Genomic DNA, 13952 nt, shown 5'->3' on the forward strand with positions numbered 1-13952 from the left:
ACATGGACGATAGAGGAAGGAGAGAGGCATCGAGAGCCCAGGAAGGAGGAAATCGGCGAGTCAGGAGACAGGATCGTGGTGCAGCGTCGTGAGTGCTGGGAAGGGATGGCCAGCTGAGGACCGGGATCTCGCTCAGCCTTGCTGCGGTTTCTCTGCTTTCGCCAGCCCTCAGATCCTGCTGTGCATTTGTCTTAGAGGCTCTGGGCTCAGGTTTGTCCTGGGAGAAGGGCATCACCGCAGAGAGGTTAGCAACACCAGTGATATTTTTAAGGGAAAGGAAACATTTTCATCAACTTGTTCTGGGAATGACCTGCCACATCAGCAGGAAATAGAAGATACTTTCTCCCCTTCTGCCTCTTTCTTTGTAACTACTAATTCCAAAAACAAGAGCTCATTTCCCCCTCAGGAACAGATGAACAAAATGCTTGTTTAAACTACACAACAGGTTTTCTTCCCTTTTTTTTCCTCTCCCATAACCTCAGGGTGAGAGGAAGGCAGAGGTAGAACACGATGGGGAGCCCTCTCACCTCCTGCCCTGCCCCCTGAACACACCATCACATGAGCCCACGGTCAGGCCCGGCTCTAGCATATTGTGTTGTTTGTGCCAAAGCCAAGTGAAAGGGTGAGAATTTCACTTATGTTTTGCACATGTTTTCCAGTAGTTTTTTGGAAAACTAAGGGTGTTATTTTTTAGCCTGCATGGACAGGAACAAACTATTCTGCTTTGCTAAGCCTTATCAAATTGCTCCTCAGGTATCCTGTATTAGAAATCTTCCAGTGGGGTAAAATAAGGTTCCTTCTTGAAGGTATGTCTCTCCCTCCCAACTGGAGGCAGGGAGCTATTAGAATATAAGGTCCAGCTCAGTTAAGCATGCCATACACGTGTGCTGTTATGGGCTACATCCACTGAGCTGGGTCACTGGGCCACGTCCTGGGAGGGTTTACCTCTTTCCTGCTCCTCCTTTTGCCCTCTCTGCTTCCTGCTGCCGGGTCACGAGCTCCATCTCCTCTGCTATGCCGTGCTGCCCTGAGCCGGCTGACTAGGAACTGGTGTGTCAGGTATTGTGTCTCAGAGATGAGGAAGTAACTAAGACACCTGCCCTTGCCCTCTGCCCCCACAGTTGGTGGATGGAAAAAAGAGGAAGAGGAAAAGGATGGGAGAGAGAGAAAGGTAGCATTTATTAAATAATTCCTTCTGGGCAAATAATTCAAATAAAAGGAACTGTTGGAGCAAACATAATTTTATAAGGTTTTGTATCATAAACTTAAACACATTACACTTCAAGACACTTTTGTGTTTGCTTTTTTTGTTGTTTTTTGTGAGAGGGGTCTTGCATTGCAGTTTAGGTTGGAATCACTGTCACCCAGGCTGGCCTCAAACTTACGGTGATCCTCCTGCCTGGGGTAACAGGCATGCCCCACTACCATCTGCTTTCAGAAGCTTGAATTGACCTGTGTGAGAGGCACACCAGCTCCTTGGAGTTGATCGGGTGTGACCTATTGCTTTGGTGCATACAGATCCCCTGTCAAGAGGGAGGAATCGGTGTCAGAGTTGGGGCAGGCGCTGTGTCCTATCTTTATGTCCTGTATCTCCAAATCCTGGGCACTCATTTGTTGCTTAGTAAGCAAATACTGACAGGAAGAAAATATGTGAAACAGCTGTTGGTGTTGTTAGACCATATTATATAGTTTTGAAACTTGAATTGATTTTGTTGACTTCTCCTTGAACTATGGTTAGACTAGTGGCTTATAAAATCTCAAACTCGGTGAAATCACCCATCTCTGAAAATCACATGCTGACATCCATATTCACTTACATAAGTTGAAAATTATAGAGCACGTGTTGATTGGGGAGCTGCTATTTCCCCTCTGTTATCTCTGAGTAGCAGACTGATACACAAATAGAACACAACATGTGTCTCAGACCATATGGGGTCAAAAACCAGTTTGCACTTCAGAAAGTAAAAATGCCCAGGAGCTGTTCATGGAACAAAAGCCACGACCTTCTTTTAAAGTGTGCATTTGTGTGTGTGTGTGCGTGCTTGCATGCCTGTGTGTAAGTTTGTGTGTGTGTGTGTTGACATTACCACAGCATCCTTTGATGGAGCGATGCGTACGGGTGAGGTAGGATGAAGATCTCGAGGGAGGGAAAGGACCTCGGTGTTCTCCTTCTCCCCTCCATGAACCCCAGCAGCCCTCTGTTCCGAATTTCTCTGCCAGGGCAATGGTAGCCACCAGCACCCCAACAATGAACTCAGCCGTTACCTCCCACCCTGCATGCCCCTGCCTTGCCGGCCTGCTTTGTATGTGTCTCACACTTCTGTGTGTGTTAGCTGGTGGTTTATTTTGTATCTGTGAGTTTCCTCTTGCTCTCCTTTCTCTAGAGCGCTCTTGTGAAATGTCCTCTTCAGGGTTAATTTAAAGTGAACCTCTCAAGTTCTGCTAAGAATCTTTAAGCAAATGCTATTGGAATTGTGCTGCAGGTGCGTGCTAATGGAGACAAAATTGTCATCTCAATATTGCTATTCATCTAGGAATTGTGTATGTCTTTTTAAAGCTTGAATTGTTTTAATAACCTTTGATTAAGTTTTGTAGTTCTCTTCCTAAAGGTTTAATCCATTTATGCCAGGGCAATACATATGATATATAGACTAATAGAATATATCTAATACACTGGCTTGTACATTACTACTAGTATATATGAGTTACACACATTGTATGTTTTTCGCTGTTTATTCTTTTACATTTTTAATTTGTATTTGGGATGAATTGTACATGTTGATTTTGTGTTAGTCTGTTCTTTTTTTTTTTTTTTTTTTAAATTTCCCCAGGTTTTGTTTTTCTGTGCATTTGTGTTTTGAGACAGGGTCTCCCTGTATAGCACATGCTGGCCTCGAACTATGGCATTCCTCCTGCCTCAGCCTCCCAGTAGGTCGTCCAGAAGTCCTGCCGCTGCCTTGTCAGTATTTACACATCGCCCTCCTCTTTGTCCCCTCTTGCTTAGCTGGCTAGGACCTGTGCCAAGTGGCAGTGGGGAGCGCCCTTCTGTGGCTCCTGTCACTTGCAGAAATGCTTTGAAAAGTGCCGCATGCTACAGTGAGCTGCTCACCATAGATCCCAGTGCACGGCTCTCGCGGTGCAGGCGGTTTTCTTTTCTCTTCCGAGTTCACTGAGGAGCTTAGCATTCTGCCCTTTCTCTGAGTTCACCCGTGACCTCGCCCGGCTCACTGCGTGCCCTTTCCCACGCTGGCCACAGCGGTCCCGAGGTCATAGCCTGTTGGGATGCTTCCAGCCTCCTGCTAGGTCCGCGGCCGAGGGCCTTCCCTGCAGGAGACTTTCCCGTTTCTCTCATTCCTCTGCGCCTGCTTCGCAAGTGCTTTCGGGTAGAGCTGACTTTGTAGGAGATTCCCGAGTCCCAGTGCTGAGTCCTTGGCCATCGCCTTTGTGCCCCTGACCTGTGTGCAGTCCAAGCTCAGTGAAAATTGCCTGAACCGGGGAGCAAATGAGAGAATCATTGGGAGATTTTTCTGTGAATGGTACAAGTAGGTGATTCCTCTGAACTGAATAACACTTTCTTGTTCCTTAGAATTATTTTCTAAATATCTCCCACCATTGTCCATTGTCTTGTGTTGGGCTGTAGCCTTCCAGAAGAAGACCAGATATCAGAAAGAAAGAAAAAATCAGTAAAATGTGACATTTGCCACCTCCAATCTTGGCAGCAGAATACCTTTCATTGTTGGTCATCAAAGTTGAGGAGAAGTGGAATTATTCTTGAATTTTTAATTTCATATTGTAAGAAAATTTACCATTTATTCTTTTTCTTGGGTAGGGAATTACCATCCGACCACTCGTGGAGTTTCTTGATGTTAAGAGATCCAATAAGAAGCAACAAGCGGTCAGTGAAGAAATCCACTGTCGGGTAGGTGCTGACAGCGTAACAAGGTAAACGGTCAGGGAAACGCTGGACTCATCCAGACACCATATGGCTCATTTCCGGGAGAAGCTTGACGCCGTATAGCTCATTTCCGGGAGAAGATGGAAATGGCAGAAAGCAGGCAAGGTCTGAGCTGGGGAGCAAGGAATGAGGAGATTCCATGCTTGTTAAACTCCGCACGAGTAGGGAGTGAGAGACCTGTTCTTGCTTCCTTCAGCCTGCAGGTGTTTCCAATGGACACTTACTCTTCATTTATTTTCAAAATTATGGTCAAACTCTTATGAGCACCAAAGTAGCTGAAGCGTTCCTTATTACTGATATGGCCAACATCTCTATTTGCTGGAAGATAATTGGTCCTTCTGTTGCCTTCAGTAAGGCAAACACATGAGAAACAAACAGTGCCAGGGTTGTTAGCATCTAGGCAGGGTGCGCACGGTGTGAGAATCACTGCTGCCGGGTAAATACAAACCAGCTCACTTGCTTGCTTCTCCTTTCAGTTTTTTGACCATGTGAAGACTGGGATCGAAGACGTATGTGGACACTGGGGTCACAACTTCTGGAGAGACAAGTAAGGAAACCTCTGCTGTCGTATTACGACAAGGCTGCGGGTCACTCTGGAAACTGGACGTGATGATTTATGTCATTTTTCAGGGTTCTTAATCTTGGTGTTGTTCCATAGCTTGTCCCTTATGGAAAAGTTCAGCTAGAACAGAGATGTGGACTAAGAGTAGCTTAAATGAGGTTTTTCTCTTTTATGTACCTGGCCAGAGGGAGGCAGTTCTGAAATGCTCCACCCCACTGAGTCCCCAGCGCCTCGGGACCCTCTCTCTCATCGATCTACCATAAGTGGTTTCAATTTCCATTTCCATTTCCTCCAGTCCTCTTGTTGGGCCGTGATTGCTGCTACATTGTCGGCCATTTTAGGGTGCATGAAAGAATGACAGTAATGAGAAGACAGAGGCCACCTCCACCTGCCTCCTAACTGAAGTCACAGGAAGCCGTCACACAGCTCGTCCATTCGTATCACATGGTCATGACCCAATTCTACGGATGCAGCTCACAGCCCAGGACGCTGAGGAATGTGAGCTTCTTGGTTAGAGCAGGGCTTGTCACCACCCTACTGCCTCACCAGCCAGGGCCTTTGTCAATGCAGAGATGCAGAATGCCTGAGGAAGTCACAAAGCTGGCAGAAATCACAGACCTGCATTTGTAAAGGCTTCAGTTACCCTAAAGATTCCGTACATTTATATAAATCGCACACACAGGCACAGTTGCATGGATGCTTTAACATAAGTGGGAACCGGAGCGGTGGGATCAGGCACACAGGTTCTGTGCGGCAGTAGAGTTTAGGACAGAACGGCCTGGCGCCAGTACCCCCGGATGGGGGCTCCCCACAGGCCTTTTCTCCTCCCTTCTCACACCCCGTGCCTTGCTGGCATTGCTGATACCGTGGACCCGAGGGTGCCACCATCAGGGCTAGCTCTTTTGTAGACTAATCAGAAGGATGAGTCTTAGAAAATCACCAGCTAAACAAGACTTTGGCGGGAGGCAGGGCTTCAGCTGGACCTTGAAAAAGGAGGACACACTGTAGTCTGTATCTGGAGGCTCCCACTCTCCTTCTCCTTCCTACCTTGTGGATGGATTTCCCCCACTGCTCCTTTATATGAAGTTGGCCAATCTGCCAGTCTAAGTAATTGAATATGAGAGAAGTTCCAAGAGCTTCTGTTTGCTCACATGTGCTGATATGATATTGGGCTACATAAGAATAAGGCATAGACTTGGGCCTCTATAAAGTTTTGCAACTGAATAGAGACAAAACATCATGAACAGGTATGTGTGTACTTAAGTCTACTTAAGTAATACAGTGAGCTAGAAAAACTTTAGTGCTAGAGCAGCATTGACAGGCTTTACAATACTACTTGCTAATGAAAGGCCCTTTGGGCTTAGCCTCATTTCATAAATAAAGGACAAGTGTTGTATGTGCAGAGAGAGTACCCAGTTCAACACATGCAAACACAAAAAAATAATAAAGCTCATGATAGAAATATGAACAAATGGCCCTTTCTCCTGCAAACGCTCCCTTCCCTGCAGGCAGGAGTGAAGCCAGAGTACTGACCCAACGTCTCATCCTGGGGCTGACCTACTTAGATGGGTCCTTGTCTGCACCCCACTGGCGAAGTCACCTTGCCTTCCCTCAGTGCCCATTAGCTTGGGAACCTCACCTCTCTCTACGCCCTTCTCCCTTTCCACCTGGCCACATTTTTTCCCTTTTTTTGGACTCCTATTGGTCCTTTCTGAAGTGACCCACAGTGTAACCCGAGCAGCCTGGATTCCTTTCAGAAGTTTAGATGGAGCTCCCCATTTGTACCATTCCTCTGCCTCCCAAATAGAGCAGAAAACAGATCTGAGACTCAGGCCCGCAGCCTGGCCACTGAGAGGAAGAAGGCGAGGTGGTCACTTCTACCATGTGGGCTTGCTGTAGAATGTGAGAAGCCTGGTTCTGTCCTTCAGCAGAGACTCCCTCTGGATCCCTGAATCTGTTCCAGGAAGTCAGCTCAAGGCCTGCTAAGAACAGCAGGGTCTCCTATGCCTCGGGTCAGTGAAGCAATGTTGTTCTGTGTCTAATATTTTCCTCAGTGGCAAATATAGTTCATTTAATGAGCTCTGTGAGCAGTGATAGATTTCCATGTACAATTATTTCCAGATAATTCAAATACCTGGATTTTCATGTGTACCGGGCAACACAGGTAAAATAAAGAAGTGAGTAATTTTTTTTAAAGAATTAGTTTGCTCAGATCATATCTCTGGTTTGTGCATAGTTGTTGATGTCACTAAAAATTACATACAAAAAGAAGAGACTGTGTTAGGCATGTTGGGTGTTTTTCCTTTGTTTCCACATTCCTTTTGCTGTGGATTTCCACTGGTCCTGGTAGAGAATTCTTGAGACATTTGATCCTTTGGGAATGGAATGAAAAGGTGATACAGTAGAGACATTTCTCAAACTCAGCCAAAGCAATCTAATGATGGTGAAAGAGAATACCTATGTGTGGCTTGGCAGAGAAATGAAAGGGGTAACAGGAAAGCAAAGAAAGAAAACACACAGTCCCTCCGCAGAATGGACCAGATGCCATTGTCCCTGACATGTAGCCTTTCTATTACTGATGTTTAGTGAGAAGCTAAAACAATAATAACAATACAAGAAGTTAAAGAAGATGTTGTATCCCCATGGGGGAACCTGGCCTGAAGGACCTAACATGAATGAAAAATAAACACAGGAAACAGTAGGCCCAGTCTTCAGCCTGGTGACCATTCAATAGCAGAGTGCATTCTGAATGGCTCTGCTTTAATTATTCAGAGCCCTCTAGTATTTAGACCGAAGGACCAGTGCCAAGAATGCGAGTGAACATTGGGTCCTTTGATAGCACAGGTGTGCCCGTAAACCTCCTTGAGTTTGTGATCATCACTGCAGTACACTTCTTTCTTTCTCAACAAATAATTATGGAGGGCCCGGTTCTTTATATACTGGCATAATAATGTTGCATAACACACCATTGCAAAATTCAGGGGCTCAGAATGGCAGTCATTCACTCTGGCAGGCCATGAGTCAAGAGGTGTTCGGTCAGATGGGCTGGGGGCTGCCCAGTGGTCATCCGAGTCTGGCAGACTTTGCCTGGTGTGACTACAGTGAGGCAGCTTTGCTTCTTTCTTGTGATGTCCACCTGCTTCCATGCCCCTCTGTGCCTGTCCTGGCGTGATAACCATGGGAGCCCAAGATATAAGTTCCAGTGTGCAAGCCTGTGTTAGCACAAGGCCTCCTCTTCCTCATGTTTGCTAGTAGCCCACTGACCGAAAGGAGCAGTGTCAGTGAGCTGAGTGCTGTGGGCAGGGTAGGGCTGGCACCGAGGTCATGGTGGGTAGACCTTGCCAGGTAACACAGCAGCAGGTGTGGGCACAGGAAGCCGTTGGCCCGAATGGTCCATTCTATCACACATGCTTGTGATGCCTGGCACTGTTCTAGACAAGTCCCTGTACATATGGATCCCACATTGCTAGGGCTAGGAGATGGTAAGTGATATAAGTAGGTGAGCTGCATGTTGTGTTGGAAAGTGATAACTGGAAAGTGAAGTCAAGGGGGGAATATGAGATGACAAGAAGATGGCCAGGAAAGGCTCCCTGTAGGAAATTACTATTGAGGAAGGACCTAAAGTTGGTGTAGGAATGACCCTGTGGGTATCTGGGAAGAATATTCCTAGTGGAGGAATAATTATTTTATGGCCCAAAGCCTGGGGGAATTGTCTACAACAGGGAGTCCTGAGGGAGGCTGCAACTAAAAATGAGTAGCTCAGGGCTGAGAGGTGCAGACCCCAGTGGTGCAGGGCCTCGAGGTCAGCAGGCTTTTGCCTGACTGGGAAGCATGGCAGACACCTTGTTCTGTGTGCTCATAGGAGCACCTGTGTCTTGGTTACTCTTCTGTCATTGCTGAGACAACATGCCTGACACCCAAAATTAAGGAAGGAAAGGTTTATTTAGCTCACAGTTTGTGGAGGTTTCAGTCTATACTTGGCTGGCTCCAAGGCAGGGTGGCACATGGCAGAGGGCAACAGTTCATGGCAGCGGAAGAGAGCAAAAGCAACAAGAACAAAAAGGGAAGAGCAGCAGTAATATATTGTATGCAGGCTATCCACCCTGTTACACCCAGTACAGGGTGGGTGTAGCACTCATAATCCCAGTGCTCACACCCATAATCTCAGTATACCATGAGTCAATCAAAAACTCTAGAAGCCCAACCCATGACTGCATGAGGCTTTGGGGGGACAGCTAGACACAAACTATTACAACCTGGCTTCTGTGGGGGACAGGACAATGATGAGGTACTGTCCAGTGAAGAGGATGAAATGTTGGACCATGGTGATGGCCTCAGAGGTGGTGAGAAACGGTTGGATTCTGTGTGTATTTTGATGGTGAAAAGGACAGAAATTGCAGTGAGGGTGCATGTTGTGCAATAGTAGACTGCTAGGCCCGCCATGAAACAGCACCACACATGAGGGGGCCTCAACAATGGAAACCAGGTGTCTGGCAGTGCTGGGGGCTGGAAGCCAGGGAGGAAGTGTATCGGGTTAAATAACCCTTAGGTATTGTGGGCTGATCAGGCCTGCAATCTCCCAAGCAAGTGGACGGTGAAGGCTTAAATAAACGAGACAATGGAAATGATTTCAGGGCTCCAGGAGGGACTAACTCTCCTGCAGCTTGGATATTCTCTGAGTTTAGCCAAAGGCTTCTCTGGGCGACCTGTATTTATTTGGTTTACAAGCAAAGGAGGGGGATACTCAAGAAAACTCGGGAATCTGGGCAGGACTTTTCCAAGTAACACATTATGTTAAGTTAGGAGAACTATGTTATCTCCAGTAAGCCCTTCACAGCAGGGGTGAGAGGCCTGCAGCTGCAGTCTCCTTTAAGTTAATTGGGGTTGGAGCCAGAAGTCTTCAGCTGTGGCTTTATCTTGTCCTTTGAGGAGTCACAGTTCCACGGGTCTCAGGGTGACCAGCGACTCAGAGGTTTACTTACTATGAGACAACTGCCTATCTTCAGACAAGGTGCCAAAGCTTCAGACAGCTCACAAGTAAATGTGAAAAGCCAGTTGGTTAATATTAAATCCTGCTCAGAGCCACTTTGTAGTGGTCCCCAACAGAAGGGGTCAACAGGATCATGTCCTCCTAGGGGCTGGAGGGAAGGGTCTGTTCCAGGGCTCTCTCCTCGTTCCAGGTGGCTATCCTCTCCCTGACTCTTCAGTTGACTTCCCTCTTCCCATGGCTGTGTCCAAATGGCCCTACTGAGGGGGACACCAACCACCCTGGATGAGTGCCCACCCTAATGACTTGATTTCACTTTCTCATGCTTATAAAGACCTTCCCCCCAAAGGTAGTCACATTCTGATATTCTAGGGATTTGGAATTGATCAGATGAATATTTGGTGGGACACAGTTCCACCCACAACATGGACCATGATAGAAGGAGAGCACTAAAGATGACACCTAGGGATGTTAGGATTTGCTGTGGTAGGAAGGACTGTAGGGGAAGAACGGTTCACTGTGGACACGTCAAGTCTGAGACGCCTGTTAGACCTCCAACTGGAGATGCTGGGTAGCCAGTGGAATGTTCCTGTCCAGGGTTTGGGAGAGAAGGGGGAGCTGGCAAAATAAATTTGGGTGTCACTGATGTAGAGATGCTGTGAAAAGCCATGGGACTGGGTAAGGTGCCTCAGTGAGTGCAGGTGGGGAAGAGGATCTAGCACTGGCTCCACAACACTCCCACAACCAGATGTCAGAGAGAAGAAAAGAACCAGTGGAGGGAGGTGAGGAAGAGGTTGGGGCCCTGGGGCAGGGTGGAGTCCTGGAGAGAATGCAGACAATGTATTGAGCAGGTGAAGCACAAAGAGTGAGGACTGATGCTGGCCATGAGTGCAGGTTCTTTGAGAGCAGCTTCAGTGGAACACTGCAGGCAAAAGCCTGAGCTGTGAATGTTCAGGAACTATAGGAGTGGAACTGGATCTAGCAGGTATTGGCAACATGTCTGAGTATTTTGCTGAAAGAGGAAGTTGAAAAATGGTAAATGTAACTAGTGAATACTAATATATGTATGTTACAGTCATATAAAAAACTACCAGTGTGTTTGTGTGTCTATTCATAGATGTTTTTCACACACGTATTGTGTATGAGTTTATGCACATATAAAAATATACATTATAATTGGACTAGCTCACTGCTGCTACTAAGTTTGACCTGGGGGAGGTTTTTTGAGTTATTTTTCAGGCAGTGCGGTATTCATTCACTAAAAGTGTGACTTTCTTTATTTTATAGGTTTAAGAAATTTGATGACAAATATCTTCGGAAGCTTTTGATTCGGGAAAACCAACCCAAGTCAAGCATTGTGTCTTTGTATAAAAAGCTTGAAATCAAGCATGCCATCGAGATGGCAGAGACGGGGATGATAAGCACGGTTCCTTCTTTTGCATCCCTAAAGTAAGTACGGTTTTTGCAAAGTTAGTGCTACTAAATACCCATCAGTAGTTCTTTGAGACCAGAAATAATAAAAAATGGACCTACATCCTAGAGAGATTCTATGATCTCACAGTAGAATGAGGTTCTAGTTTAAATAGAATGGCCTAGACATGTGTGTCCTATGCTATGTTATGTTTTATGTTATGCTAGTTTAGGGTTGACCAGTCAGAAAGTATTCTGTTATGGTTAGGATATCTGTGCTTTTATAACATTTGCTTTGGCAAATTCAATGTTTACTGGAAGTAAATTAAAGCCCCCGAGCCAGTGCTGTGAAATGGCCTATTTTAGGTTGTGTTATATTTGGTACTATAAATGTGAATACGCTAGGAGAGCTGTTTCCCCATAGATTATTCACAGGCTCATGGCTGAAGATGTGGAAGGGACAATAATGCCAGGGACATGAATACAGGGGGTTGCATGCAGCCTGCACATTGGAAAATCCCAGTGTCATTTAGATAATGCGGATGCCTGGCCCTACTCCAAACCCCCAAGTCAGAATCTTCGGTGCTGAATCCCAGGCATATTTAAAAGTTCTTTGGATGTTTCTAATATGCAGCCAGGACTGAGATCCACTGGCCCAGTCCATCTTCCTAATTGTATAAAAGAGGGAGTGAGACCAGAGACCAGAGGGTGCAGGGACTTACCCAAAGTCTGTTGACCATCAGCAGCTGAACCACCAGTGCAGTGATCCTCGACAAGTGAGACTCTCCGTCATGCAGACATCAGTCCTTCTTGATTATGGAAGTGATAGAAATCACAGGGTCCCAAGGAGTTCTTCTGCTCTGGATGAGCTAGAAGCTCATATAAACTAAATTTTACATGATTAACGTGTTAACTCTGAGGAAGTTGAGGTGAGAGAGGGGGAAATGACACATAATACCTAACCTTATAAGCTGTAGTTTTTACTGGACTCTAAGGCTATGGGAGTTTGTGCCATCTAGAATGAAAGAAGTGGCCAGGGGGCCTCAGACGTGAATAGCACACAGCCCTGGAAATGGCAGTGGGCTGAGCTGCGGAGTGACTGACTCCTGGTCCCAGCTCTGCACTGACCTTGCTGCGTGACCTCGAGCTGGCCCACCTGTTTCCTCGAGCTTGAGTGTCTTCAGCCAAAATCTTCAGCCATTTTAAATTTAAAATCGGTAGACTCCATTGTCAAGGTCTCCTCCTCTGTAAAAGTCTGTGGTCCCTCTTACACAGGACTCTGTCTGCAGCTGAAGCAAGGGATGACTCAGTTATCGAGTCTTCAAAGGACAGCCACAATTTTTATGCCCTCAGCTTTGGTCTCATGTGTGGTGCATGTTGAAGCTGGTAGTGAGCAGAGTAAAGGCAAAGGTTTAGGGCTGCAGGTATATTTTTTTTAAAAAAAGAAAAATGGCTTCTTGCATACTTAGGCAAATGAGCACCATACTGACCATTCTACCTTTCCCAAAGTCCTTTCTGTAGAGCAAAAAGAGAAGCAAGTAGGGAGGCAATAAGAAGTGACATTTCCGGAAGTGATGTCATGAGTGTCGTGCGTTTGCTGGGGAGGCGGTGCAGCAAGTCATGTCATGGCCAGCAGACAGGAGAGCAGAGATGTCCAAATAGATGGAATTGGCAAGTGGGCCGTTTACCTCTGGGGCGCTCCATCAGCTACAACAAAGATAACCCAGAGCTTAAGGGATAAATATGTACTAATTTGACAGACTAACTTACCCTGGAAAATAACATTAGAATTTGGGGCCTACCAAGCAGGAGGAGCTCCTGTACACAACTACAGATACTGCTTCAAAGTCCTTCGCCCCATCCCTCCAAGGAAGGAAGTGTAGCCTAGAATTATCTCCGTGCATGGCTGTTGAAATCATTGAAGGCTGCTGTTACCACTAGCATAGATACTCCTGAGAAGTATTTTAAACGATACCTGGACCTAAGAACTTATAAAAAATTAGGGGGGCAATTGAGATTAAGGAAAAAATGAACCATTTTACAGAAGTCTGTCTGCTGAAGTCTGCCATCTCTGTTCACGCATTCCTTTGTCCACTGGCCTGTTAATTACTGCTATGTTTGATTTGCAGTAATGATTAAGTTTATATTATAAAACACAGCAGTTATGTTCTTTATGTGTCATGGCACATGTTCTGTAAGACATGTGTTGTGCATATCAGGTTTTTCCATTTTATTTTTCTTAATTTTATGTACTTTTAATTGTGCCAAATATTTTTTGTAGGCTCCTTCAAGGCTTTTTAGAAGAAATTAGAGTAAAAAAGTACAAATAGTCAATACTCATTATTTGTGGTAGTTATCACTTATTTGCAAATACTGTACTGAACTGTGGCTCCTGGGGGACCTACAGATTGGGCTCCTGAAAGTCTGTGGTCATAGAAATTTCATCAGCCAAGCCATAGATAAACATGTTTTCTGTACATCTTTATGACACCTTATATGTACTATATATGTATATATATACATACTATACTATATATGTGTAGTATATACAGATATGTATAGTATATATATTTATACATATATAGGACATGTAATAAATATTGATTCATTAACACTAAACTCATGGTCAACAGCATTGTACCTCACATGTGAATAGTGTGTCTGACACGTACTTTCTCTGCAACACACCCGTGTTTGGGACACCGGTCAGCACCTCAGCCCTGTGCTTGGGACCATTTCAAACGGTGAAGTTACCAGCAAGCAGCAAAAAGGAAAAGATCACTAAGTAGACTGTGAGAAGGACATTAGTTACGGTATGGAGAAGAAACCAGAACTCAGGATGCTGCCTTGTTCACCGTCCGCTGGGAGCTTGTGCTGAGTGGCTCTGAGCGTCCACCCCTCTGTATGTCTGAGAATGAGTGAAGCCACCCCAGGGGCTGATGCCCAGCTTACACGTCAATTCACAGGTGCGGGGCTCCAGATGAGCGACTGTATTCCCCTGCATGTTGCAATAAGGTGTTTGCAGATATTTAAGTGAA

General features: G+C 45.7%; 1 protein-coding gene across 1 annotated transcript in view; it reads left to right on the forward strand.

Moving 5' to 3' along the window:
* The window catches only part of Slc9a2 (solute carrier family 9, subfamily A (NHE2, cation proton antiporter 2), member 2), a 53636-nt gene that overhangs the window by 33469 nt on the left and 6215 nt on the right, over positions 1–13952 (forward strand). Inside the window, exons 5-7 of the mRNA XM_005400774.2 lie at positions 3830–3919; positions 4432–4502; positions 10792–10953. Of these exons, the coding sequence (XP_005400831.1) occupies positions 3830–3919; positions 4432–4502; positions 10792–10953 (323 nt within the window). The remainder of the gene's footprint in view (positions 1–3829; positions 3920–4431; positions 4503–10791; positions 10954–13952) is intronic.

The sequence above is a fragment of the Chinchilla lanigera genome, unplaced genomic scaffold (assembly GCF_000276665.1).
Source record: "Chinchilla lanigera isolate Chin_1 unplaced genomic scaffold, ChiLan1.0 scaffold00069, whole genome shotgun sequence".
In the NCBI taxonomy this organism is placed as follows: Eukaryota; Metazoa; Chordata; class Mammalia; order Rodentia; family Chinchillidae; genus Chinchilla; species Chinchilla lanigera.